The following is a 27,818-nucleotide window of genomic DNA, read 5'->3' on the forward strand; positions in this document are numbered from 1 at the left end:
ATGAATGCATCATTACGCTGAACAGAAACATTTCATCCATCTTTGATGTCTATGTTTAAAAACACCCCACGTTTCATTATCAGTTACACTGCATCATGGCTCATCCTTAATCATTGGCGTGTGTATTATTCAAATTTTAAATTAATAAAGCTAATTACTCCTTCGGCCCGGATGTGTATGCATTCCACTTCCGCCGAGAGCCCAGAGTCCATTCAGCAAAGATGGCGAGTGGAGGGGTCTCGGTGGCTTCGCTGTGGACCGAAGTCAACCGTTGCGGGCAGAATGGAGACTTTACAAGAGCCCTGAAGGCTCTGACTAGAAGTAGGTATTTATCTCTGTCATCATCACTCTCAACAAAACAGAAATCGCAATCAATGGGTCATTTCTCCTGCCTCCAATCAGCGCAGTTCACTAGCTAAGCTAGGGCCATCTGCATGGACAGCTGTTAGCATGTGGCTAGGCTGAAGGCAGTTACACGTCTGCCTGTCGGGTGTCTCAAACACCGAGTTAGCTTTGTATACCACGGCTCTGCTCACAATCGTGTACTTTTGTAGTGGCGCTACGACTCCACCTGTTTTTATGGGTTTTTTTATGTGCAGGGATTAAGTAATATGTCACAGAAATGTGCCATTCTTTCTTGACTAGTGACGTGTCCCTAGCCTCTCAGCTAACTTAACGTTAGCATGGTCGGTGGCTAACTAGCTTGTGGTCAGATGTCACCAAACCCTTATTAGAGACGTGCAGTGACCGTTGATTCGTTTTCTAAATAGCAGGTTTTCAGACGATAGTGTCCTTTCTCGCAAATCTGCGTTACTTATTAAAACATTGCTGTTTGTGTTCTTCTCCGTCGCAGTTCTCCACGAAAACCGGGACGATGTGACGGCACTTCACTGTAAGATCGTTTGCCTGGTTCAGAACGGCAGCTTCAAAGAGGCGCTGCACGTCATCAACACGCATTCAAAAACCATCACGGGGTAATCACCGAACTGTGTGCTAATAATAATGTGTGCTCCATTACGTATTGAGTGGTAAATGTGCACTCCTAATATGAGGAACAACTCTCTGATCAACCAGACAGCTTTTTTTTAAATCATTTTATTTTGTTAAAAAATACTTTAAATATTGTTCGGTACCAGCGTTTTAAATTGTAGGGTTTCAAATTGAATATATTTTTGTTTTGCACTGTCGGACGGTCATACAGAAGAGATTTAACATTTTGATTGTTAAATATATTATTGAGGTTTCTCTGTGGAGCACATTTTTGCAAAAGAATCTCCATGCTTACACACATTCCAATGCCAACGTACAGAAAGGGCTTGAATTGTACAAATATTTGCAAACGTCCCATCAGCAGAGAGGCTACTTAAGAAGTGCTCAAGCTTCATCTATTTAGGTCATTAAAGAAATTGTCAACACTGTAATTGTTAATGAAAATATTTAGTAGTTGAAGCCCAATATAAAATCCCGTCACTCGTTTAATGCAGTTGTCAAAACCATGGCATCAAAAGAATATTAGAATTAGATATGGCTATTTTAATTTCATGCTTTACACATACAATGTAGTGAAATACTTCTATCTATCTGCATGACTTATTTATTTCTGTGCCTCCTCAGTGATGTGGTGTTTGAAAAGGCCTACTGCGAATACCGGTTGAACAGAGTGGAAAATGCCCTGAAGACCATCGAGGCCGCTCCTGAGCAAACCGACAAGCTGAAGGAGCTCTACGGTCAAGTGGTAAGGCTAAAACTTCAAACAAAACAAAAAACAGTTTTTGTGGATGTATCTGCCTGCTCTGCCATCCAGTGACCTTTTATTGTCAACGACACGGCTGTGTTTGATGTGACGACGTTGGCGCGTTCCTTCCATTGCCCAGTTGTACAGGATGGAGCGCTACGATGACTGCAAGTCCGTCTACACAGATCTGATCAGGAACTCCCAGGATGAGTACGAGGAGGAGAGGAAGACCAACCTGGCTGCTGTGGTGGCTTCAATGAGTCAGTGGGAGGAAGCTCCATTGGTAGGCTTCCATGCAGGATCAACATTTTGGGCTCTTTTTACGGTCTTGGGTTTTATGTTTCTGTCTTAAACGGATGAAAAGCAACTTGCAACTGACTTTGAAAGTGTTGACACACAAAGCAAACAGAGCGGTTTATTTCCCTTGAATGCGGAGCGTAACACAATAAAGTAAAACCATTCAAAAGCTCCAATTTGGCTTCCTTTTCAAAATGTTTTAAAAGTATGAATACCAGCGAAGAGCTCAAGAGAGCAACTGCATGTCTCACCTGGTAAATGATTGAATTATGTTTATAACATGCTATGTTTTCTTCTGTAGGAAGATCTCGGCCTTCCGGAGTCCACGTACGAGCTGTGCTACAACGCTGCCTGCGCTCTGATTGGCCAAGGACAGCTCACGGAGTCCCTCAATAAGCTACGACAAGCAGAGGGTCAGTCCCACTCGGCTCTTCCTTCTTTCCATTTCCTCCGTTCCTCCACATCACATAAACCCCAGTTTGTTTTCTTTCGCAGAGCTTTGCAGAGTCTCATTGGCAGATGATTCTGTGAGTGTTGCTTTTTTTTTTTTTTTTCTTTGGCTCCTAAAACATTCAAGCGGCGTTCATGAAGTCTTATCTGTTTAAAAGGAAAAAGCGACATTTCATTTGTCTTTTGTTAATCAGTAAGACAGTATTTGTGTTATTATGAAACATTGTGAAGAAAAAAATAATGGAGGGAATAATTCTAGTCGGCAGATATTTCTTTTTATCATGCAGGGAAACTATTGACATTACACACACACACACACACACACACTAGAAATGGGTAAAATAGGAATTATGAAGCAACTTTTTCCTACGACAATGCTCATTCTTCATATCTTAATGTGCCCTGGAGAATTAATGCCCCTGCGGCTTTGTCCGTCTCAGGATGTGACCGAGGAGGATATCGAGTCGGAGCTGGCCGTCATCCATTCTCAGATGGCGTACGTCATGCAGTTACAAGGTCGGACGGACGAGGCTCTGCAGCTCTACAACCAGGTCATTAAGCTCAAGTGAGTGCCGCGTTCACGTAGGAGAAGACAATGCTGCCCAACCTGAAAGGAACGAGCAATATAATACACAACCTGACATCGTACCATGGAGCTTCTACACCGTCAACGTGATTTAAATCCCCATTGGGGGAGCCACAAACGTTCTATGCTCTTTAATCTACAGGCCGTCAGATGTGGGGCTGCTCGCTGTGACCGCCAACAATATCATTACAATAAACAAGGTGAGAGTGTGTGTGTGTGTGTGGCGATATTTCATCCTGAAAGCGCCATTGGGATCTCACTTCAGACCGACTCACTGCCAGAAATCAGTCAACAGGCAGAAAGCAAAATCCAGCGGGATGATTATTTGACCGAAGCTCTTTTTCTTCTTTCACAGGACCAAAACGTGTTCGACTCAAAGAAAAAGGTGAAGCTGACCAACGCGGAGGGCGTTGAATACAAGCTGGCCACCAAGCAGCTGCAGGCCATCGACTTCAACAAGGCCCTCCTGGCCATGTACACCAACCAGGTAGCTAAGCCGCCGCCGCCGGCGTTCTGAAGGCGAGGACGAGCTCCAGCGGAGGGTTTCTCGCCCGGTTTTGGGCATCGTCTCTGATCGGGATTATTCTGCTTTGATGTCGACAGGCGGATCAGTGCAGGAAGCTGTCGTCCAGTCTTCAGTCTCAGAATCCGGGTCACCCGCGGCCGGTCCTCATCCAGGTTGCTCAGCTGTGCCGGGAGAAGCAGCACAGCCGCGCCATCGAGCTGCTGCAGGTAACTGAATCCTCCTACGCTGCTTTCCGATAACTATCCTGATGTTTCATTCCGTAACGTGGAAGCCGATCTTCACGCTGTAAAATATTAGTTACATTCCGACTTGTTGCGCGCATCTCTGTTGTGGCTTTCAAAAAGGTCTAAATTAAATGTTCCTCTTCGGTGCTACGTGCATCCATAGCTACAATAATGATAAAAACATGAATTTATGAATCAAGTGTTTCTCTCGATGTCGTGCTTTTACTAAATGTTCTTTGGTTATCCAGCAATTCTCAGACCAGCATCCAGAGAGTGCGTCTGGCATCAAGCTGACCATGGCGCAACTGTATCTAATTCAAGGTGATTGCATGTTTACCAATGATTACGCTTTCATGTCTTCACAGGATGTTAGTTAAGAATGTTCCAGCTTTAACAAACACATCTTTGAGAAATGAAAGCAGGTCGCGTTGTTCAGCAGAGTAGTTCATGCGGTTTTATAGTTGTTGTAAAATGTAAATAACTAAACTGTGTGATTATGTGGTTAGAATAAGGTCACATGGTGGCCATTTGTGTTGTAATACTGTTTTGTGTCTCAGGTCACGTGACGAAAGCTTGCGATGTCCTGAGGTCCATTGAAGAGTTCAAGCACAAATCGGGGATGGTGAGTCTGGGCCGCCGCCGTTTTGTCACTCGCGCTGTCATTTCAGTCCCCTCTGACGCGTAAACGCTGTCGCCTGCTCAGGTTTCCGCTCTGGTAACGATGTACTCCCATGAAGAAGACATCGACAGCGCCATCGAGGTCTTCAAACAAGCTATCAAGCACTACCAGACAACGGAACAGGTCCGTGTCCCGTGGCTTAGCTTTCTGTTGGTGCTTCTGCTCACTCGGGGAAACAAAAGGGCTCTTCCAGGAACTTAAAGTGTCAAAACCGTTCCTGTTTTTGCACCCAAACAAAGAATAGAGAACAACGGCCTCCTGTAGTTTTGTCTGTGGGTAAAGCTTTCCTCTGCGAAGCCAACGTGTGTGTGTGTGTGTGTGTGTGTGTGTGTGTGTGTAATGTGTGTGTTCTCGCTCCTCCACAGCCCGGATCTGCTGTACACTTGGCGCTTGTACGAGAAGCTGCCAACTACAAACTGAAGTACGGCCGGAAAAAAGAAGCCATCAGTGATCTGGAGCAGCTGTGGAAGTGAGTTAGGGCCCATTTTTACAGCTGCGATTTAGTGTTTTTTGTTTCCAGCAAACCCGGTTGGCTTATAGAGCAGAAAAGATGATGAAACGTCGACTTGCTGTTAATGGAATCATGCATTAATGCATTTGACTTTAACTGAAAGCTTAATCATTGATGCTCACTTTGTTTCATTTTTACCTGAAACAGGCAAAACACCAACGACATCCACACACTGGCACAACTCATCTCGGCGTATTCTCTGGTGGACACGGATAAAGCCAAATCGTATCCTTTTGGATCCACTGAAACTGAAGATGCTAGTTTGCCTAGAAACCGTTTTGGGAAGCTGATTCAGACATATTTCACTCAAATATTTTTGTTTTGGGTTCATGTTTGAAATATAAATGGTATAACAAGACAACCAATTGGGACCAATTTATTTTACTTTTTAAATACAAAATGATTTTTTTCTTTCAATCTTAATTTAATTAAATAATTGTCAGGTGCAGCCCTAGAAAACCACGCCATAGACTCTATTCAAAAGACATAATGAAGGTGAAAATAATACTAAAATAGTATTATTTATATTGTGCCTTTCATAAAGAGACGCTCAAAGTGCTTTAAAAGAAACAAATCACAACGGGTATTTTAAGAGGTACAAAGTAATGAAACATATTTATAGTGGTTACACAGGATGAATTTATTCAGAGCCTGATTGTAACGTCCTTTTGACTTTTTTCTTAATGCGATCAAAGGTTTCTGGTCTGGACCTTTTGTTAGTTTAGGTACGTTAATCAGGCCGCAGCTGGACGACCAAGCGACCGCCAGCGAACATATTCACAAAGTTACCCTTTAAAAATCAAAAGTGTCCATTTGAAATGTAAAGCAGTTGTTTCCTCAGCGTCCCTCTCCAGCCTCAGCAAGCACCTTCCATCCGTCGACATGCTGGCCTTAAAGGTGGATGTGGACGAGCTGGAGAACTCCATCGCAGCCACCTACATCAGGAAAAAAGCGGCTAAAGTCACCGGAGAAAACGCGCCCAAAGAACAAACGTAGACCTCATTTCTTTCTTCCTCATCGGCTCGATGACGTTCAGGACACGATCCTCTGTGGCCTCACTGTCAACCCCTCTATGCTAACACATCGCCGTTTTCATTACAGCCAGGAAGGCGAGATCAAGAAGAAGAAGAAGAAGAAGAGAGGTATGCCATTAATCTTTGTGTGGATTCAAGTTAAACAAATAACTGCTATTGAAAAAGTCTCTGGGCACTTTGACCTCTGTGGGCCGAGAGTAGAAATGAATACATATATAAAATGTGCGTGTAATGTATAGAAATATGAATGATCTTATACAAGATGCTTTTCAGGATCAAGACCACATCACAATCTCCTCATATATTTTTGATTTAATTTGAATTTTTTTAGGAAAACTGCCCAAAAACTGTGACCCCAAAGCGACCCCTGACCCGGAGAGGTGGCTGCCCATGAAGGAGCGCTCCTACTACCGAGGCAAGAAGAAGGGGAAGAAGAAGGAGCAGATCGGGAAAGGCACACAGGGAACGACGGCAGGAGCGTCGGCCGAGCTGTGAGTAGTTTGACCAAGTCTTTTAAGCTTTTGTTTTCTGAGAGGACGGGATTGACGCCACTCGCAGGAAGTCTGTCTGTTAAATACAAATCCACTGACCGTCGGCCCGGCGCAGCATGAAGACCGGTTGTTTCCTGGGCTGAGCAGCTCCTGGTTTCGTGTTTCTTACCATCAATCACACACTTGTTTCAGGGTGAACTTATGTGCAAAATGTTCCCAGGACGATCCGATGTTTTGTCTGTTTCAGTGATGCCAGTAAGACGGCCAGCAGCCCCCCTACCTCCCCCAGACCAGGGTCTGCGTCTGGCTCCTCTGCGGCCCCCGCTAGCAACGTGGTCCCCCCGCGACAGCAGAAGCCTGCGGCCTCGGGGGCCACGCGCAAGAAGGCACCACAGAAGAAAAAGAAGGGGGGCAAAGGAGGCTGGTAGAGGGGGGGCGGCGGGAAACGCTGACTGTTGGTTTTTAGTTCAATTTGACTTTTTGTCCTGGTTATTCATTTAAATGTGTGAAACCAGAAGAGTCTCCTGTTTTTTTGTGTCATTTAATTTGCGTTCAGTACAAAAGAGAATTTAAAGAGTTCCATTGGAGTTCATCTTGGTTGCTCTGCAAAAGCAGTGTTTTGGTTTTTAATTTGAGCTTTCTAGGTCGCAGTGAAACAGCAGATATTGACACTTTTTTCATTAAAGGTCAGAATAATGACATTTCTTGGTTACCTGGTGCTGCAAAGTTCAACCTCCTAATGAAGAGATTCAGATGGCATAAGATTCATGTCCCTCCTGACATCGCAAACATTTGGTTGGTTCATTTTCATTTTGCATCATTCTCTAACATTTTTAATTATGACGTTAGGAAAACTACTTTATTTTTTGGTAGAGTCGTTTTTAATATTTCTTGGGTCGGAGTATTATGATATCATACTCTGGCTGTTTGCTTCACATTTCCTTAAATTGTTCCTTTACTTTCAATCAGCTGCAATGAAGAATATTTTTGAGTCCCTGTGTTGGTCTGTATTTAAGATAGATCTCATTTTTTCAGTCTTATTAAAACTCTTGAACAGGGACACATGAGCCCTGCTATTCATATAATATTGAACTAGATTAACATGGTACATTGATACTTGTTATTTGATGATTGCAATGTTTTAACTTAACATTTTAAACTATTTAAAAAATACTTTCAAATAGGAAGTATCTTCATTTTCATAATAAAAGCAGATGTGTAAAAACAATCTTTAAGGTCGCAGCAATGTTTTAATCGTTCTTCTAAAACCTTGAGCACTTAATGGGGTCGGTCTCGTTTAGTGACCTTTTATGAGTAATGTGAGACTGAAAAGATTTGATCATCTTTCAACCTGTTTTCCCTCAACCTTTGAATACTAAACGGAAAGGAGGGAGCGAACCACTAGACAGTTTATTGAAAGAGGCTTTTGGTAAATTGTCCAACATTGCGTTCTTTCTTTCGTCTGATAATACTTATCTTAATGAAGTTAATTCCCACCAAGGGAAATATATCCCGTTCACCCTGCGTCTGTCAATGCTTCACGTTCCATCCACCGACTTCCATCGGGAGTCTGTAAACGCATCACAGCTGTTAGTCAGACTGAAGGACAGCGCCCCCCACAGGAGGAAAACGGTGATGGTGTGTTCACGTGCATGTCGGAATTTCTCCAGCGAGCTAATTTACCAGCCAACCATTACAGCCCAACTGTCGTTCTCATTTCTCCCGTTATTCCCCTGAACGCACCCCGCAATCCCCGCTAATTGACTCCGTCCGCTTCTGGCCGTGGTTCTCCGGCAATTAGCCGATGACGAGCCTCACCTGGCTGGAACCCGTTCAGAAGCTCCTTCAGACCGAGAAGCTGTTCGCCGGCTCGTTGTTTTTTTTGGGGGGCGTCGGGATGCCTCGCGTGCGGCCAATCTACACCGACTTCTTCTACAGTCCTCTGACAGAAGATTTGGAGGAACTGCTGGCGCGTTACCAGCAGACTGACTCCGTCAGGTACGAGGTCTTCTCGACCATCTGGAGGGAGATGGTCTTCTCGGATGTGTTCAGGGGCATCGCGAACGTGGCGGAAATCAAGAGGTTCTCCCGAGTGGCGCTGGCCACGGCCGTGAAGTACTTCCTGCCTCCGTACAGCTACCAGATCCGAGTGGGAGGCCTGTACCTGATGTTTGCTCTGTACCACACGCAACCTGGAAGTCCACCTGTGAAGCTCCGACTGGCTGTGAGGGATTGGCCCGTGGTGGAGAAGTTTGTCAAGGACTCGGTGGATTCCGGCCACCAAGATGTTGTGTACATTTTCCGAAAGCTTGTCTTCGACAAGGCCATCCACTACGCCGCCATGCCACATTTTCTCACCTTCCACAAGCAGAAGAAGGCAAAGAAGGAGAGTCTTTGCGCCGGGTTCCTCGGGAGGACCACGGCCGTCCAGGAGTTCTCCTCTGCAGAAGTGCTGGAGGAGCTGACCAACGTCCAGGGCCAGTACGAGATGCTGAAGGCGGCCACGGTGGAGGTCAGCTGCGAGGTCACCACGACCCAGCCGGACTTCACGTCCCGCCTCAGAGACTGCATGTCGGAGTTCATGACTTGGCAGCAGAAGACTTTCTCCCAGGTCAAGAAAGAGAAGAACTCCGGTGATGATGACGACGATGATGATGAGGAGGAGAAGCAGCAGCAGACCGAGGCGGAGTACAGCAGCAGCAGGGCCCAGCTCCTGTCCTCCATCAAACAGAAGAGCTACAGCAACTTCCAGGAGACGTCCAAGTCCAGAGGGCGGGCCGAGACGGCGGAGTCCTCCTGCTCGGGGGCCGAGCAGGTCCGGGAGGTCGCGACCCAGAGGCGCAGGAGGCCTCCGTCCCTGAGGGCCCGCACCAGGAAGAGCCTCGGGGTGACCCGGGAGCAGTGCCAGCTCCAGGCCTGGCTCCTCAGCGTCCCCGAGACGCAGGAGAGGTCGCCGGTGAGGTGGTACAACCGGGCGGCGGCGGCGTCTTTCAAACCGTGATGGGTTTTAGTTTGTGCTAGTTAGTGCTAACCTGGTTCTTTCACTAAGCTTCGGTTTCGTATTTGTTCTTATCTATCAGCCTCATCAGGCACCTGTTTGTAAGGTTTAGTTTGTTTTGGTGCTCCAGGTCATTTTAAGTTTGAACACTTCAGTTGTTTTCAGTGAACTGGATTAATAAAAGCGTTTCATACTTTCACCTTGTTTTTGCTCCAGCTACTTGTTCTGTTGTGCAACTCTGTGCAACTACTTGTGCAAAGTATTTATAGATTGAAATGAGTCAAGAGAGAAGTAGTCATTGTGTCATAAACTTCTAAAGGACCAGAGGAGTCGCCCCCTGGTTGACATTAAGGATAATGCAGCTTTAAGTACCTTCAGCACTGGAAGTTGCTTTCTTTTCTCGACCGGGCCGACCGAGTCCAGATGCAGTAAAAATACCCGTGGCCGTGTCTCAATTAGTGGGCTGCATCCTTCAGAGGACCAGGGCTGTGTCTCCTACAACCGCAAAGTTTGCCAGTCAGAAAATCCAAGTTCTACATATACCAAACCACTTTTTATATATTCTAACCGGAAGTCTCTCTCCACATGGAGTCATATGCTTTCTATATATCAAATGCTAAACCATAGCAGTAATTTCCTTCAAACTGTTTTCTTAGACCTCGTTTGAAAAAAGTTAAATGCGCATAATTATCAATTCCGTCCAGTTGCACATATGGGATGTCAGATCTATTGGTCTGTAATTGCCAGCAGTAGCTCTTTACCTTTGCATTACACCCGCCCCTCAAATCATATTAAAGAATTTACAAATAATGTCCTCGGCTTCTTGTCTGAACACAGCGTTGCATAGTTGGTCTTGCCCTGCAGCCGTATACCCACTTCCCTCCAATGCTGTTCTCAGCTCCCGTATTAAACTGTATCAAGAGATGTTCCTTCATTGTCTTTTTTTCTCTGCGTCTACATGACCAACGTGTTGCGTTGCGGCCTCGTGTGATTGGCTGATCGGCTATTTGTGTTAACAAGACAGTAACAATGCGGTGGACCAAAGCATGGCGGCGTGAGAAAAAGGTAAACAAAGAGGACGACGCACGTGGGTTCAGACTGTCATAATAAAATGTATGCATTTAAAACATGGATTACGATATTTATTAATCTATTCATGAAATGTAAATGTCATCAAAGCAATTGTGACAAAATGTTCTCCCGTTTTTATCAGGTGTCACTTGGGTTCAGGGGGACGCGACCGCGCATCGACAACACTGCGCAGTGGGACCCGGAAGTAGCGGTCGGAGGCGCTTCCTGCCCGTTGATTAATCCACTTGTTGAGCAGCTGCGGAGGAAGGAGAGCTCAACAACACGCGCGCGCACACACACACACACACACACAAAAGCTTCACCGAAACTTCCACAATGGCGGAAGCTGACGGATAAGAAGCGGGCCCGAACAAAAGAGGGACCGGGCGGTTGAAGCGCCATGTTCGGTCTGAGGAATGCCGGGGTCGTCGGCGCCTCGCTGGCCGTCGCGGGGGGAGTCGCGTATTGCTTCTGGAGCTACGCGTCCTCCTCCGGGGAGACGAAGCCCCGAACGCGGGTGGAGAAATACGTTAAAAGCGCCGAAGAGGAAGAGGAGGAGGAGATGATGAGGAGGAGGAGCGGCGTCGCGACAGAACCGACCCCCGTGGTTCCCGTCGCCGCGGTGCCGCCGGTCGCTGCGGAACGCGGGGACGCATCGGAGGTAATTCACGGGGACACCACTTCCGTTGGTGTCGTAGAAAGAAACTTTTAAAGATTCTCTGTTTTGTTTGGTGACATCAAGATCTTTTCGTTTGGACCCGGGCGGGATGGAACTGAACACGCTTAAGTACTTTCCCCTTATTTGGGTAAAGGTTAAGACTTGCACCATGACGCAGCACCCTAAAGCCGACCAGAGAACACCCGTTTTATATACAATTTATATCATAAATTATAGTTTGTTCATTGCGGCACTAATCGTATAACAAATGAAGCAACCAAATAGTGATTGGACATGAAAACTCAACGTGGAGGTACAGGGAACAACAACAACTAGCACGTTTTACTCATTCTGCAGATTGTTTAGATTAAAACAAATGTTGGCTACTGACCCTTTTTTTAAAAACATGCCATTTGAAGAAAGTTGATGCAAACAAGTGTGCATGCTTGTGCTTAAAGTGGTATACTTCTTTTTGCAACAAGTTCACCGTGATCATTTTTATTAAAAAAAATAGTCCCAGTTTAAATTATAAGCAGTTTGAATGCAGATTGCTCTCACTTTGTTTTACAAATACCTAAAACGTCTTTGCAGAGGCCATCTTTATATTTAGAAATGGGGGCTTTTCTTAACGCGTGGCAACTTCCCGCTTGTAAACGTATCTTTTTTAAAGAACCAGCACACAAAAACGCTGCTAGTACCCGGCTTTAATCTGTGCAGCAGTCTGAGGCCGGGTGGTCCGCCGCGGGGACCCAGGTGCTGGTTCTGGGTCTGGACGGCGCCGGTAAGACCAGCCTGCTGCACTGCTTCTCCACCGGGTGCCTGGAGCAGGACGTGCAGCCGACGGAGGGCTTCAACGCCGTCTCCATCAGCCGGGAGGACCTGCGCATCGAGTTCCTGGAGAGTGAGTCTGATCTGAAGAGAAGAGACTCTCTTTCTTTCTTTTTTAAGTCTGTCACGAGTTGGACGTCTGTCTATCTGTCTGTCTGTCTGTCAGTTGGAGGCAAAGAGGCGCTGCGGCCCTACTGGGGGAGGTACCTGTCCAAGGCCCTGCTGCTGGTGTTCGTGGTCGATTCCGCCAACCCGACGCTTTTCCCCGTCGCTAAGCAGCATTTGCACGAGCTGCTGGCGTCCGCGCCTCGTCTGCCTTTGATGGTTCTGGCCAACAAACAGGTGAGCTCAAAAGGGGGAGAACAAACACCCCACGCCGCTTTTGACGAAAGCCCACGTGGGCGAGGGGCTCTGGTGCTGGAAGGAGTTCGCACGGTTGCAATAGAGACTCAATGTTATCAATATACATATATCAATAATTTAAAATATAATAATTGGATCAGTTGATCAGTCAGGAAATAATGGAAAATCCCTCCTAAAATACAGTAAAAGTGGGGGGAGGATTAAAGCGTTTCACTCGTGTTTCCAGGACCTCCCAGGAAGCTGCGGCATCACCGACCTCCACGACGCGCTCTCTCTGTCCGAGGCCGGGGACCGCCGCCTGTTCCTCATCGGCACCCACGTGGGGAGGGGCCGGGCGGAGCTCGCCTCCGGCGTCCAGGACGCCCGGGACCTGATCATGCAGATGGTTTGTGACGGCAGATAGAAACCGTCTCTCTCTCTCTCGGCCCGCTGGGTTCTCGGCGCACAGCGACAGCAGGTTCTCTGCAGCTTTTCCACTTTGACGACAGCCACCTGTTTATTTATGAGAAAAAGTGAATATTTCTTTTGTCCTTTGGTAAAGACTCTGGATTTTAAAGTGTAAAACTTTTTTAGTAAGTAAGAGTAAATTAGTTAAGTTAATCAGGGCTGTTCTCGGTCCACAGAATATTGAATACACTGAGCAAAGGTCAATACAAAGTACTAAAAACCAGGCTGGCGTCTCAGTCTGACACAGTCAGCGATGGTACGAATCAGGACTTCTGGGTATTTACGCTCTTGGAACTGTTGGCTCTTTCTGCCGGGGTCAAACAGGTCAAACCTACTTACTAAGATACTCCGAAGCAGTTGAGTCTTCTGATGTTGTGATGACATGTAAACTATAAAACATAATAAAGCGCAGCTCCAACACGGCTGTTTAGTGTCGGAGGCAGTGAAGTAAATACTGTTGGCATTTCTTATTGAATGAGCAAATAAATAGTCACCAAACTTGCACGCTCTAGTACTACCAAATCACTTTGTATCGTTGTCTTTAAAGCTTTAAAACGGTTTATGACACATTCATTGAAAGGAGCGTCTCAAAATAAATGTTTAATTTATTTTGCTGCTAAATGCAGGTTTTTTTTTTTTTAGTGAGATCTGCTTAATTAATCATCCGGTAACTTCAGGGCGAAAGTTCACATGTTACACTTGTCTAGAAATGTCTAATATACAGTGTTGCTCAACAGTCTTATGTACACTTTTTTCAGACTTAAATAAATCGTTTTGACTAAGTTATTTGGTGTCGACTTTTTTTTTAGTACCTGAGATTTGAACCTGTGACCACGTGGTTCCATAACTAATTAAGTTCCTGCGAGGGTTTATCTCCTATCGCTGTATCCCGACGGGAGTCTTGAGGCCGGGACATGAACGTCTTTGGCGTGCGCGCTCCAGTTTCAAGGCGTCTCGGGTGTAATGTCGGTCGCTGAGGACTCGTGGCTCCATGGCAACGCCAGGAGATCCGTGAGCCACTGCCGGCGAAGCGACACATCCAACCTGCTGCAAGGTGAGATGTTCTCTGGGAAACCAGGTAAGTTTAACAATTATGGCCTTTATCATACTTTTATATATTCAGTTTAAATTCTTCATCTTTTTTTTTTTTTTGGCAGGTCTTCACTCCGGATTTGGTCCGTCAAAACGGTACAGCAACCTTTTATTTCTTTCTGCAAACATTTGACCAAGTATGTTTAGAAAATAATGACTAAACAAACTGGCATGTTTCTACTTGCTTACTCATTATTTTTATGTGTTTCATAGTCAATCTTTTATCCAACACTTTACACTCTTAATGCATTATAGATATGTATAAAAAAAATGAGTTGATACCCCCCCGACAAGAGAAATGTAGTCTTTTTCATTTCATGTAGTAATTCACAACGTTCTGTTAATCCATAACTGTATTCTGCAGTATAAATAGGATGAATTATATAAAATGTTTTCAAATAATAATCAATGGTTTATGCTCTTTAATCAATACTTCAAGCCGATTTGTGTTTTCTCGGCAGAGTCTCGGAGCTGGCGCGGCACAAAACCTCAAAAACCGTCTGGGCCACGACTCCTTGGTGAGCAGCCGAGTCCGACCACGTTTCTCCCCCTTGGTTTATGAATCAGCCGCACGTTTAAAAACAAAGAGGTTGTACGTCCTGCATCCCGGTTTCTTCTTCTTCTTCTTCTTCTTCTGCGTAATAAGAGGCAGATGTCACCGTGTAGAAACAAAGGCCGAATGAACAGCAGGTCGCCTCTGATTGCAAAGTATCCTTCCTTCTACTTGTTGATCAGCGGGAAGCTGAGCTGGGGCACCCAGGAGCCCATATGGCCCCCCCCCTCTGCCGCGGCACTCGGAGCCGTTCCAAGTGCGAGGATCCAACACCTGGCCAGGCACAAAAGAGACTTCTCAGTAAGGGAGGACCAACGGAGGTAACTAACATTACTGATGACTGCTGGGAGCCGCGGCGGGGGGGCGGGTGATGATGGGGGTGATGGCTCTTCTGTCACAGGACCGATCCGGGGCCCGATGCCAGCTGAGCTGCGTCCCGATCGGCCCCGTCGGAATCGATTGGTGGACGAGCTGCGGCTCCTCAGAGGCTACTGTTCTTCTCCGGTTGAAAGCACAGCGACGTGAAGCGTAATTCAATCAGAAGCCCAGCAGGAGCCAACGATACCGATTCGCTGTCACTCTAGATGGCGCTCCGGAGCTGCAGAATACACTCAGTTCGTATTCACTGGCTTGGTTCATATCGATTTTAGTTAGAATATTTCATCTAGATGATGATGATGATGATTACGCTGCTTTTCCTCATTCTAATCAAATCTCTCTGCCGTGTCTTCCGCCTGCTAATCTGATTATCCGGGGGACAGTTGGTGTAATACCTCCGTGCAGCAGCTTCCACTGGATGTGAGGCTGCAGCAGCTGACAATAATCATAATGGGTGAAGCTTTCATTACAAACCAGTTCTTTAGAGACCTTTTCTGCACCAGAGCAGCACCGCAAAGACAAAGATGGACATAAGATCCAGAAAAAGAGTATTGTCACAATTGAAAAGCTGTAGCAAAAAAAATGACCTATTCAGTGGAAGGAAGTGTCTCGTTGTGACCTCCTTAAGTAGACAAGACCATCAGCGAGAATATTGAATACTTCCTAATAGCTTCACTCAATGCTTGTCTGGCAAAATCCTAGGAGTCATGAAGGTTCAGCTCAGACTCCACTGTACAAATGGACGTCCACGGGACGTAGTGACGTAATGCTTTTTGTGGGTTCAGCTGATTTTTCCATTCGTATGTCTCATCAGCACTGACTCTATTGTTTTGTCGCCCTCCTCTTTCCTTCTGCCCCAAGACATTCTTCTGTCCCGAGGCATTAATGGATGTGGTAATGGCCTCCATTCTCCTGCAGGAAGGAGGAGGCGAGCTTCTCCAGGAAGACCCGACGTCCTTCCTCCGAGGCGTCCCGGTACGAGCGCTTCGTCCGCCTGTCGGCACCCAGAACCCGAAGCGGCGGCTCCCGGGACGCCGGGTAAAAGCCCCACTGATTCAAAAGTTATTCATCAAGCAAATAACGTTCTGGTTTATAGAACTGAAAAGTTCTTTTGACTTTGTTCAACCCAAAACGACATTTCTCAGAAATAAATGTGTAAGAAAATATTAGTTGCCGCCTCTAAATGTAACTTGACTAAGAGCGCCGTGCAAATCACTGGTGGCTGAATTTCAATTCGCTTTTCTCTGCTAAAAAACAACATTATTTTGATCTCCACTAGACCTCCATGACACATGTGTGACTTAAAAACAACAGGCAAAGTCTAGGATTCCACCTGAGGGAGATTAAATATCATATTGTTAAAACTGAGAAGCGGCGGCTCCGGTCCAACAGTAACGGCGTGTGAGGAAGCCGGCGTTTGGACATCTGCTACAATGGACCTCATTGTCCAAAGCGCATGTCCCCCGGGACGCTCGCAGACAGGAAGTCTTTTTATAAGCAGCAGAACATTGAGGTTCATACAGGGAGAACATTCTGCACGCAGCACACAAGAGGAATCTGCTTTTGTAATTCAGTTTGAGTGGTTGATTTTGCTTCTTTTTTTGTTAAATTTATTTATTATTTAACGCCCTACAAATGTGTATCACCAGCTGCACAAACGTAATCCTCTCACCTTCTTGCTCCAAAAAAAACACAAGGATAATAAATAAAGATGGATATAAAGGAATCAGTTAGTACTATTTAATGGCTGCTAACATTTTAAAGTATTTATAAGACTAGTATTTAAAAATGTCTCTATTAGCAATATAATATATATAATCAATATTCTTTTTTCTATTTAATATACGTTAAAGCACACAAAACAAATCTTAAAGCTTTTGATTTATTTGTTCTTTTATTTAATGTCCGTGTCTCCCGATGTGGTAAACACTAACTGTGCACTCAAACACAGAGCTGCTCAGGGTAAAGACGCAAAGGAATCAACCCCATGAAGACACGTTATCAACATGTCCCCTGCTGGTCCCGACAGGCCTCCACACACACCTCCGTGTGACAACAACGGTCCCATCTGGCACCTCGACGCCGGCACCAAACCCGCTGTGATCACGCCGCGGCTGCTGCGGCTCGCCGACCCCAAGCGGAACCATCCGGACTTCTGGAGCAACAGCGAGGTGAGACCCAGAAGCACTCGCATGGACCTTTTTTTTGGGAGGTGGTGGGGGTCTTTTTCAAAGTGCCTGTGTCCCCTGCAGGGCGCCGCGTCCGTGGTTTCCTTGTCTTCCCAGACGGCCCGGCCCTCTCAGCGGCTGGTCCGGCTCTCTCTGCCCCGGCTGCGGGGGGGCGACGCCTGTCGCCGGCTCGGCCGCCCGGCGGAACCGATCTGGACTGTGAGCGCTTCCTCTGCCTGCTAGACGTTCCGCTCAGGCGTTCTCCAAAGTCACTTTTCCAGCGCGCGTGGAGAAAACTCGTGACATCACAGTCGAATGAAATGTGTTCCAGCTGTTTTTCACCAGTTCACCTTCAGTTAATTGTGTGCTTTTCCAATTACTGTCATCAGCTGGCTCTTTATTTTGATGAGGTAAACTCACATTGAAAAGTACCGTGACAAAAGATCTTTTGCTTGAACGTGTTGCAACGTGATGAACGTTGGTTAATTCGAGGCTAAATGTTTGTTTGTTTTTTTCTTGATTTGCTTATTTAGTAAAACTTCAAGCTAAATGTCTGAATCCCTGATGACCAGGTTTCGAAGGCGGCGATGGGAGCCACGGCGAGCGCTCGCCTCGAAATGTTGGCGTTGCCAAAGCGGCTTTCCGAGGGCTACGTCCCTCCACGAGAGCCCGGGTGGTGCAGGAACACCGTCACCGCCAAGTCAGCGAAAGAACCACAGCGTGGATGAGCTTCGTGGACATTTACCTTCTGTTGGTGCTCGATTACGCCAAAGATTCTTCTCTTCACTGTTTTTAGCTTCTCGTCGAGATGTAGTGTTTGTTTTCAGACAGAAATAATACGTTTTAGATCATTCTTCTGTAAAACAATAGAGAACAGAACTACATAAGCAAATACAAACTCTTGCCCATGATGATGGTAAGAAAATACAAAGATTAAAAACGCATTACATATGTTTAAATTCCCAAAGAAAGAAAGCAACCCACGGCTGTGTGGGTCTGTTGATATTGTTTCCATGTGTATAGAACCTTGAGGTTTGGACGGCGACGCTAGAATGTGACAGATCGATGGATTTCAGCCCAGAACCTTTGAATAAATCTGCAGAGAAGATGAATAATGTTGGCAATAAAAGCACGTCGACGCTCCACAGGTTTGTTTTTCCCTTTTGCAGTTCAGCTGGATATCAAACGTGTGTCCACCCTCAGACTTTTACTCTGTAGGTATTTTAGCCTTTAAAGAGTCGGTTTTCCTACGTTAGTTTTACCGCTTCCTCTCCAGCTCTTTGAACTTCTCTATTGGAAGCAGATGTTCGTCGGCCGCGACGCTTCACTCTTTATTCCACAAAGAGTCACTTCAGGAGCGCCTGCAGAGGTCACATCTCCTGCACTGTAGTTTACAGAAAGTGCCACTGCTTCAGTTCGCAATCCCCTTCAGCCTGGAATGAGTGAACCAGAGGAAATGGTCAGTTTATGGGGGTCAGGAGGGGAGGGGGGACTTTAGATCAGCGCAGGTCTGTGGCCTTGCAGGACTCGGCTAGACATCAAAGGAGATTGAAAGGATATGCCGCTGTGAGGATAATCTGGATCAGCTCTCCTCCATCATGACCTGGGGACCGAGGTAGTGGGGAGGAGGTGGAGGTGGTGGAGGAGGAGGTGGAGGGTGGGGCATGCAGACTGAAAAAGAGCTGAGCATTAACCAAACAAAGGCTTATTTGGCTAACCAGGTGGGGCTGAAGCATATTTAGTCATTTTATGGGTCAGCGATGTTTACTAAATGCTTCCCCCCATCGTGCATTGTGTGTCTGCCACACGAGCACCAGATTCCAACAATAAAGCGTCTTAAATGATTGTTCTAGATCAGGTTTTGTCTACATGATTAACGTGAGAAACAAACATTGAGGGCGCTTGTTTCTCTGCACTCTGGTTTGGTTCGGTGTCTCTTTGCTGTCACAGGATGTTGTGCACGAACACAGGAAAACCAACACAAACTCACGTCACCACACGGCTGTCAGACAATCAGCCTTCACATATATGGACGCGTTTTTTATGAATTCCTGCTTTAAACAGTGATAAACTTTCAATGATTAAATCAAACCAAGTTACTGCATGTAAAACCAGTAATGAGCAATCTCATGTTTCTTTAGAAATATTAGAGAATTATCTTGATTTAATGTTTATTTGTAGGCTTTAGTTCTACATTAAAATCTTGAAAAAAATCCTAGTATAGCTTGTTTGAAAAAACATGAAACAGTAGTTAACCCAAAAAGTCTCAACATAGGAAGTATAAAAAGTCACAGTGTGGTATAAGGCCTCGTAAAGTTATGCTGAAAAAGTGAAAAGGATCCTGCAGGTTGTCAGTCAACTGTCAATCAGACGGATCCCGGCGGCTCCGAGGAGGCAGATTCCTGCCGGCTCTGCAGATTCCTCTCAGCAACGCACAAAACCGCAGCGCATTGACATGCTGCGCGCACGCTGACGCCCAGAGGGCCTTTTAACCGCCGCTCCCATTCATACGTCCTGTAAACATGGTCCTATATCACAATATTACTGCGCAGCAAGAACGTATGTTTCTGGAATAATTCAATTGGAAAAAATGTTTAATTACGGTCAATGAGATGAGATCAAATGTAAGGTCATTAATCCCGACGGGAACGAGCATCAGTTGTTCTCTGAGAACCCGTCAAATCCTGAGTTTCAATTCAGGTTTCTGCGCAGCATCAGGATCATTTTCAACACCAGCAATCCGACGCTTGTATGAATTCAGCGGTTTCAAGCAAACCGTGATTCATGAGCTGGAAAAGGTCGAGGTCTGGAATAAAATGTGTGTGGTTCACCAGTGAGCCAGAGCCACCGAGTGTGTGTGTGTGTGTGTGTGCAATATAAACAAATACTTGTTTTTCAGCTGAACAGATGAAAACTCCCCCACGCAAGCTGAGGAAACAGACACCACCCTGTGTGCATGCACGTGTGTGTGTGTGTGTGTGTGCGTGTGGCCCTGCACGTGAATGCTAATGTGATACTTAATGAGCACACGCCTGTTTAAACAAGCTGTCACGACAGCGCCATCAAAAGCAGCGGGTGTTCTTAGCGCGTAGTGGAACGACCTGTTGGGTCGGAGTTGGTTTCTGTCGAGCTCCCCTGGTTTCGACGGTGAGGACGACGCAGAATACTTTCAGCACGCGCCGGCCGCTGAGGTCACGTCCTGTTTCACAAAGAGTGATCACGGAATGACATCACCTGTTCACCTCCTCCTCCTCTTCTTCCTCCCTCAACGGCTGGAAATGTTCCAGAGCGTCCCTGGTTGGCCAGCTGATTCCAGCAGCGTCCATTGTGATGCTTCCTCACGCCTTTTGTAGTCCGCTCCCCGCCGACAGACATGCGTGTAAGCAAAGGCCCCCAAAAGACAAAAGCCAGCCGTGCCCAGTACAACGCTCAGCATGACTCAGCATCCACACGCGAGTCCTCCCTCCACTTCTAATAATGTCTTTATTTCTGCAGACATGGCTGTTACACACAAACACCTACACACTCGGTACAGTAAGTTAAAATAGCTTCATAGATAGAACATGTGAGAATGACATGTGGAGGGAATGGGGGGGGGGGGGGTGTACATGAGAAGAGAAGGGGGGGGGGGGTCAGTTTGTCCAGGAGAAAAGCAAGGCCGGCGTGCAGCGCCTCAGTCCAACACTGATCCCAGTTCAGCCGGAAGTCCCTCCTCCTGCCTCCACTGCTGGTTGCGTATGTTGAACCATTTCTGGGGAACACAAACAAACAGAGAGAAACAATCAGCGTCGCGCCCGGCTGGACGTACTGGAGGACACGGGACGCGCTGTGCCCGGGCCTGAAACACGAGAGCGATGAGGTCACGGGTCCCGGCTGGCAGAGTACGTGCACAGGTGGAGTCCCCGAGGTGCGTTGTTGTGCTTCACCCGGCGTCCGGTTACATTTACGCACAACGACTCCACGACCACCGAGGGCCGAGAGACACGCGAGACACGCGAGACACCAAAACCTGAGCTGATAGCCATGTAGAATTCTACCGTTTGCATGTTTACATCCGTGGAAACAGTCACATTCAACCCAACATTCAACTTCTTAACATTTATCATTTTAACGCTACTGTTAAAATGCATGTTAAAATAATGCATTTCAGGATGCTAAAGATGAGGCCAATCCCGTCACAATAATGCGTTAAGGTCGACTGGATTAAAGGGTTATGGATGAACTACCTTTCCTTCTGTCGCCATAGTGATAAACAATAGGAAACCTCAAATATGACCCTCTGAGTGAGCGCGCGCTCGGTCACGTTTCTCGGTGCACGCGTGTGACGTCACGGAGTCACTTAGGCCGTGACCCTCCAGCTCCGCAAAAACAATGTTTCCATCCAACTTTCACAGGCTGCTCTGTGGAGCTCTGACCAGATGATGACGGTGCTGCGGACCTCGAGACACACACACACACACACACACACGTGGCGGTGTTGCGATTCTCGTTGTCAAGGGATTCACAACACCGCTGACATCATCCCCCGTTGAGGACGCCGTAGGGCGGAGAGGGAGGGATTGGGGACGCCGGCCCTCCGAGCGGGACGACCCGTCTCGGTAAAGAATACGCATGAGGTTCTGGTTTTTTACTCAAGACTGAATGACTTCGACGAACGTTATGCGAACTTGGCGTCTGCATTTGGGGGGATTTTATATTAACGGTAGCTCGGTTTTACGATGCAGGGTTCACATTTTGCTTTTGCGCTTTGCTCATGTGCAGAAGATCTTGTCTGAGCCACAGTGAGACTTAATAAAGCTGAGCCACGTGGTGCTTGTGGAATCATTTTTACTGAATTACACAACAAAGTCTTTTAAAACTCGACTCCACCTTCAACTCACTGCAGGAACGGACCCAAATATTAGAAATCTCTGCGAGAGGCGCGCAGACCCCGAGGCCCCTTGTGAGCATTGTTAACGTGAAGCGGGGAGCGGCGGCCGAGGTGTGTTTCCTCAGCTAAACCTTCTGCAATGAGAGCTTTGTTAACCCTCGACAGGGGAGGGGTGGTGGGGGGGTAAAGAAAGCAGGAGGGAAACCAACACATCAGCTGAACAGGTCTTTTGATGGAAGGCCAGACCTCCACCTGACCCTGGAACCCTGGCAGGTTGGCCCGGCGCCGCCCACCTTTGTGCCCGCTGAATGGAAGCAGTCGCGAACACCGGAGCGCGGCTTTGGGGCCCCCGGCTTAGGGCCCTTTTCACTCCATCCGACGTTGAAGCTGAATTATTAACCTCGGCGGAAGGAGACAAATAGTGAAGGCCTTTGCTCTGCCTGGGCAGCTTCAACAGATCCTCCTTTATTTCACCTCACGTTCATTACGACACGAATCGCTTCGTCTGATGCTGCTGTGGAGGTGCGACCGCGTCAACCTCATCCCGGAGGAATCGAGAGGAACCGGTCGGCCGAGTTGAAGCGGAAGAAGACCTTCCGGAACAGAAATTTGCCTCGGAGAGAATTTACATGCGAGGGTTTTTTTTTGGTTTTGTTTTCGTACACAGCTGAGCAGATGATGAGAGAAGAAACGCGGACCCACAACGCTGAAAGATCTAATAGCAAAGTAATAGTGTGAGGTTTTATTTATTTGTCGCTAAGAATTGGATTTCATGTCTGGAAGCGGTTTCCTGCCGCAGTGGGTGACGTTTCCACTTCCACAATCCTTTTGGGCTTAAATCTGTTGGGCAATCAAAACATGTGGTGCAACTAAAAATCATGTTCAACTAAATGATGGATTTGTTTGGTGTAAAATGTCCCTCAGCCTGAAGCCCAAAGTGACCAAGGGAGGGGGGGGGGGGGGGGGGGGGGGCTGCTCCTCCGTTGTGGGTGTGAGATAAACAAGGATTATCTCATCAGACTGTGACATTTCATCACAGATGTGTCGCAGATGTGTTGACCAGGGTCACACTGTGCACACGCACAGTACATATTGTACCACTTGTAGTCTTCATGTTTGTTTGGAATTGTTCAGTTTGTTATATCAAGTCGGTCACTCCTATTTGGTAATAAAACATTATAGATATATATATATATATATCCCTAAAAGGCCACGCTGATTATTCTAAAAGTGCCTAAAACGATAAAAGCAATTCTATAAGAAATCAATTACAAACAAATATTACTTGTAAGCACCAGAAGTCAGTCTCAGTGAAGCCAAATAACAATTCATCCCGCAGACTAATAGACGACCCTTGAGCAACATTAGAACATAAAACCTACTTCTAACCACGTTGTCCGCTGGTTGGCACGCGGGGAGTAAAGGAGGGAAGGAAAGGGAGCATCGCGGCCACTCACCAGCGTTTCCTCCTCAGTGAGGCCGCACTCCGCGGCGATCAGCATGAGCGTCATGCCCTCCGGGTGCCGGGTGACTTTCTTGAAACTGTCCTCCAGCACTTTGACCTGCTCCTCCGCCAGCTTCAGGCTCTCCGCCGACTTGGAAGACATAATTCCTCTCTTTGTTTTGTTTTTTTCCTCTTTTTTCCTCTTCGTAAGCTGCTGGGGCGCAAGGTCGGTGCGCCTGGAGCGAGAGGTTTGCGCGCAGCTGGACGCGCGCAGCAGAAAGGCCGCGCGGCGCGCAGATGGAGACGGAGGTGGAGGCTCGGAGCGGCGGAGGCTCCTCTGGCAGCTCGGCGGGAGTGTGTGGCGGCGAAAAGCGCGTGTATTTGTGTGTCTGGATGCGTGTGCGTGTGGAAGTTTTACAACTGTCAACGGCGATGCGTCATGAGGCCGCCGCCGCTGCCGCCCCCCCCCTCTCCTCCGCAGAGCCCTCCCCCAAACATCCCCGGGAGCGCGCTTAAAGGGACATTATGGGCACGCTATTTATTATTATGTGTGGGCTCACATTATATTTATTAGGAAGAAATTCAACTCATCGGCCTGCTGTTTTATCAAAAGGGAATATAAATAAAATAAAAAACGAAACACTTTTTTTTTTTAAATGGAAAAATACATAATATTTAGATACGTTTCAATATTTACGTAGGCTAATGTATGTAGCTACACGCGTAGCTGTGTGTAGACGTTTATTAAGTATAATTAGTAAGATTTTCACCTCTACCAGACCTCCGCCACTAGGGGGCACAAACCTTTCAAATTGTTATGGTGTTTTTCTATTTTTAAGGTTATTTAGATGCAAGTCAGATAAAATGAACGTGTGATAGATGTTAGTTATGGGCTCATGAGGTCATCAACTAATATCGGGATGCATAGCGAACTCCGTACGTACAAACATGACAGTGAAATGAAGCAGGTGTCAGGACACCTCCATGAGATAAGATCAACGGCCTGAAGAAGGGTAAAGGTCGCTACTAGATAAGAGCGCGTACCTGTATAATCCAACAGAAGATAATAAAACATAGTTCACCATTAACTTACTTTACAAACACGTCTATTGGACCATTACAATTTGAACATATTTCAAAACTACAACAGCAAACAATATTACTCCTAAAACTCGAAGAACATCAACACACGTTGAATATAATTATATAAATCTACAACCATTTTACTAACTAACTGTTTCTTTAAAACATAGATCCCACCATTACTCATTGTCATTAAGTACAAAATGCATTGTTTATGTCCCAGGATTGTTACGGTGCTTTTTTCTTTCAACTTTATCTCTGATTTTTCTTTTCATACATTTTAACCGCTCGTTACCGAACACGTTGACGGACGCGAGGACACTGCAGGAGTCGATAAGATGCTCCCTTCAGTAGCAAAATCAGAAACCTCCTCACTCCTCCTCACACCCCCCTTTCTCAGACCCACTCGCATCCGACCGGTGGGACGAGCTCGCCTCAAAGGGACCGCCGAGACCGAGCACGTTGGGTTCCACGTGGTGGAGACAGAGAATTCCCCTCAACACACACACACACACGTTTTTAAGGGACTATAGTGTTTTTATTTTAGTCGTAGCCAAATTCAAAGTTGATGTGCCTGTGGATTTGTAACAGTATCATTAAACACCAAAGAAGAAGATGTGACATCAGGCCGAGAAGTCAAAATGAGCCTTTGAGAGGCAGCCGCTCTGAAAGTCTGCCAACACCCCACGAAGAGCATGCAAAGGAATAGGATTAAAGGCAACGACACATTTGACTAAACAAACAACGGGGCATGAAAAATAATCCACATACAGTTGAAACCTGACAGAAATGGCGTGTCTGTGCACTTTAAAGCATTCTAACTACATGAAGACATCACCTCCACCGCAGAAACAGTCCAGTTGTTCTCTAACATCTGAAATAAAACAACTGTTTTATGGGGGGGGGGGTAATTTCCCTACAGCTTGATAAGGTGTCGTCTCCCACTCGGCAGACAGACGTCACTTTATGGTGGACAAACACAACAAACACGCCTGTGCGATTCAGAGGAAAACAAACTCACAGCAGCCGGTTGGTCCGATGACGAGGACAGTAGATCCCATCTGGAGGACAAACGCGTGTTTACAGAGCAAACAACTAATGCAGATGTTTTTTAAATAATAGAGACAATATGACTTGATGGATATCTAAGAAGCAGATGGTTAGTATATATATATATATATATATATATATATATATATATATATATATATATACATACACACTATATTTTAGCTTTAACAACTGAGGTGAATATTATAATTTAACGAACAAACAAAAAGGAAATCAGATCAGTTTGCTACTGCGCGTATTTTCTTTTCTGTTACCAAGTCAAAATGTTGAGAAGTTTTCGGTTTTTGCCCAAATGTGTCCATCAATAATAATCTTTATTTGTTGATCTAAATTGGAAAGGATTTTGAAAGCTATTAAAATAATTCCAATGTACAAATGAATACAAAACATTTAAACCAAAACATTGCTACTAAATAAGAAAATTATCAATTGACTATTAAACAATCATGTAGACTAATTAAAAAGAAAAACAATGTAATGAATAATAAAAACAATTACTCTTAATTTGGCTTCCCTAATAAAAGAAAAAACGTTTTTTAGTTTGGAAACAATCAGCGTTTGATGAAAGTGTTGAATCCAAAAACAATGAACTTGAAAAACAGATAATGTGACTGCGGACACGGGGAGCGGGGCGGTGGATTTGTGCTCCTGAAGGTGTGTCGGATCAACAGGATTTATAAGGAGCCTGAAATAGGGCCCCACGATAACGGTGAGGGGCCGCGAGTAAAAATACCACAGGTCACGACCTTTTACTTCCAGCCAGTGTGGGAAATGGAACCGATGCAGGTCAGAGCGTCGTGCTTCTGCAGAGATGAACAGACTCTCTACAGGCAGAAAGGCGTCATGGTGCCGCGGCCGCTTTATGCAACAGACTTTTAGCAAAATATCAGGATTCAAACTTCTCAAAGTTTGTTCTTTGAAGAGCACTTTTTAGCCGTAAATATGACTATTACCTCAATTTGCATGTGGCTATTGAATAAATTCCAACCCGGCTCTTGAGAGCAGCATTAGCTTAGCATAACTTTGTGATTCAGGATGGGATTCCTCCGCCATCCGGAGGTGATCGCCCTGGTGACAAAGTGTGGATGACGGCATCACCTGCTCTGCGTGTGCAACGTCTCGTCTTTGCGCGTTAATTAACAGGTACGAGTGTCAAAGTCCTTCCGTGAGACACGCGACGCCCGATGCAGATGTTCAGTCACGCGCACAGCTGTCGTCGTCTGAGTCAGAGGCTGACGTAGTTAAAGCGGTGCACGGGTATCATGACATCAGCACAATCGAGCTGTGCCTGCAAGAAGAGGAAAAAAAAAACGGTCTGTTTTTTTTTTTTTTTTTTTTGTTTAAACGAGTGAATCAATATGATTTTTTTGATCAACTTTAAGCAGGGCAACAGTTGCGACCCTGACACGTTATTTACCTGGGTGGGGGTTAAAGGTTGAGAGAGGGCTGCAGGAGAGGTGGGACCACGCGGAGGGAAACACAAGACGAACACTGGGTTCTGTGTTCAGAAGAGGAGCCACGAGACCGAAACCTGAGGAAAATCTGATATCTGCGGTGGGTCGCTATTAATAAATCTTCAAGTCTTGTGAGAAACGGGCAAAACAGATTCCTTCTCCTCCTAATTCAAACCATCAATGCTTCAAAAGAAGCGTTAGCAAAACCATCGCCGCGCCTTCCCACCTCCAATCGGACCGCTGGCGTGATCCATCCAGGCGAAACATGCCGTGTGTGTGTGTTTGTTGGTCTCTTCCGTCAGACCTCCTGTGACTTCTCACATCAACAGGCATGTTCGCAGAGGAAGCAGCACACAAGCAGAGACTGGACGGCAGGGAGCGGCTTCCTGGAGTCTCAGACCCGACCGGTGCCGCTGGCCAAGCACAACAGCCTGGAGGAGAACCACCTGAACCGCGCTCTGAAAACAGAAGCAGTTAAACCGGCCTTTTGTTCTTTTGGGCAGCATCGCTAAGGAGTGAATCCAACGTGCACAATACGTTTTACCCAAACACAACTAAAACAAGCATTTCAGATCTGGTGCTTGAAAGGGAAGAAGGTTTCTGTTGGAAAGCAGCGACATGAAGCCGCTCCCTCTGCAGAGCTTCTGCGTGTGGTTCAGGTCGAGGATTTCGGACCTCGTCTCGATGAATCACATCTACGTCAAAATAAACTCTGCTGGTCTTCCTCCCCGACAGCTGGAAAGCCGGAGGCCCGATGGGAAGGAAGAGCTGATCAAACAGGCGGCGTTTGGCAAAGAGACGCCGATG

General features: G+C 46.3%; 5 protein-coding genes and 1 long non-coding RNA gene across 9 annotated transcripts; 4 read left to right on the plus strand and 2 right to left on the minus strand.

Annotated features, from left to right (window-relative positions):
• The first annotated feature begins 15 nt into the window (after positions 1–15).
• Positions 16–7,050, plus strand: srp72 (signal recognition particle 72). The gene is made up of 19 exons (XM_040172804.2): positions 16–321; positions 854–974; positions 1,615–1,735; positions 1,875–2,018; positions 2,334–2,445; positions 2,528–2,559; positions 2,923–3,047; positions 3,211–3,268; positions 3,424–3,555; positions 3,672–3,800; positions 4,067–4,139; positions 4,376–4,440; positions 4,522–4,620; positions 4,863–4,966; positions 5,156–5,233; positions 5,863–6,000; positions 6,110–6,150; positions 6,374–6,533; positions 6,781–7,050. The coding sequence occupies exons 1-19, from the start codon at positions 222–224 to the stop codon at positions 6,959–6,961; spliced, it is 2,013 nt and encodes a 670-aa protein (XP_040028738.2). The 5' UTR covers positions 16–221; the 3' UTR covers positions 6,962–7,050.
• A 1,109-nt stretch (positions 7,051–8,159) lies between these two features.
• On the plus strand, positions 8,160–9,730 carry LOC120817012 (snRNA-activating protein complex subunit 1-like). The gene has a single exon (XM_040172738.2). The coding sequence runs from the start codon at positions 8,338–8,340 to the stop codon at positions 9,532–9,534; it is 1,197 nt and encodes a 398-aa protein (XP_040028672.2). The 5' UTR covers positions 8,160–8,337; the 3' UTR covers positions 9,535–9,730.
• Positions 9,731–10,553: 823 nt separating this feature from the next.
• arl9 (ADP-ribosylation factor-like 9) lies at positions 10,554–13,680 on the plus strand. Of its 3 annotated transcripts, none has more exons than XM_040172807.2 (5): positions 10,554–10,644; positions 10,745–11,263; positions 11,978–12,161; positions 12,255–12,430; positions 12,678–13,680. In XM_040172807.2, exons 2-5 carry the CDS (start codon positions 11,003–11,005, stop codon positions 12,852–12,854), a joined length of 798 nt encoding a protein of 265 aa, XP_040028741.2. In that variant the 5' UTR covers positions 10,554–10,644; positions 10,745–11,002; the 3' UTR covers positions 12,855–13,680. The 3 variants fall into 3 exon arrangements, with proteins under 3 accessions (XP_040028741.2, XP_077958080.1, XP_077958081.1); XM_078101955.1 differs by having other exon boundaries at positions 10,559–10,596; XM_078101954.1 differs by having other exon boundaries at positions 10,557–10,644; positions 11,978–12,430.
• A 282-nt stretch (positions 13,681–13,962) lies between these two features.
• Positions 13,963–18,232, plus strand: spmap2l (sperm microtubule associated protein 2 like). Of its 2 annotated transcripts, XM_040172806.2 has the most exons (7): positions 13,964–14,086; positions 14,452–14,508; positions 14,726–14,863; positions 15,840–15,959; positions 16,951–17,092; positions 17,174–17,308; positions 17,662–18,232. In XM_040172806.2, exons 1-7 carry the CDS (start codon positions 13,992–13,994, stop codon positions 17,815–17,817), a joined length of 843 nt encoding a protein of 280 aa, XP_040028740.2. In that variant the 5' UTR covers positions 13,964–13,991; the 3' UTR covers positions 17,818–18,232. The 2 variants fall into 2 exon arrangements, with proteins under 2 accessions (XP_040028739.2, XP_040028740.2); XM_040172805.2 differs by having other exon boundaries at positions 13,963–14,086; positions 16,951–17,308.
• Positions 18,233–20,553: 2,321 nt separating this feature from the next.
• Positions 20,554–23,900, minus strand: hopx (HOP homeobox). Its single transcript, XM_040172808.2, has 2 exons — positions 23,417–23,900; positions 20,554–20,840 (listed from the first exon to the last, which is right to left on the minus strand). The coding sequence occupies exons 1-2, from the start codon at positions 23,564–23,566 to the stop codon at positions 20,763–20,765; spliced, it is 228 nt and encodes a 75-aa protein (XP_040028742.1). The 5' UTR covers positions 23,567–23,900; the 3' UTR covers positions 20,554–20,762.
• A 1,102-nt stretch (positions 23,901–25,002) lies between these two features.
• LOC144406284 (uncharacterized) lies at positions 25,003–27,629 on the minus strand. The gene is made up of 2 exons (XR_013467519.1): positions 26,975–27,629; positions 25,003–26,845 (listed from the first exon to the last, which is right to left on the minus strand). It is a non-coding gene; the product is annotated as an uncharacterized LOC144406284 (long non-coding RNA).
• Positions 27,630–27,818: the final 189 nt, after the last annotated feature.

The sequence above is a fragment of the Gasterosteus aculeatus genome, chromosome 4 (genome assembly GCF_964276395.1).
Source record: "Gasterosteus aculeatus chromosome 4, fGasAcu3.hap1.1, whole genome shotgun sequence".
Taxonomy (NCBI): Eukaryota; Metazoa; Chordata; class Actinopteri; order Perciformes; family Gasterosteidae; genus Gasterosteus; species Gasterosteus aculeatus.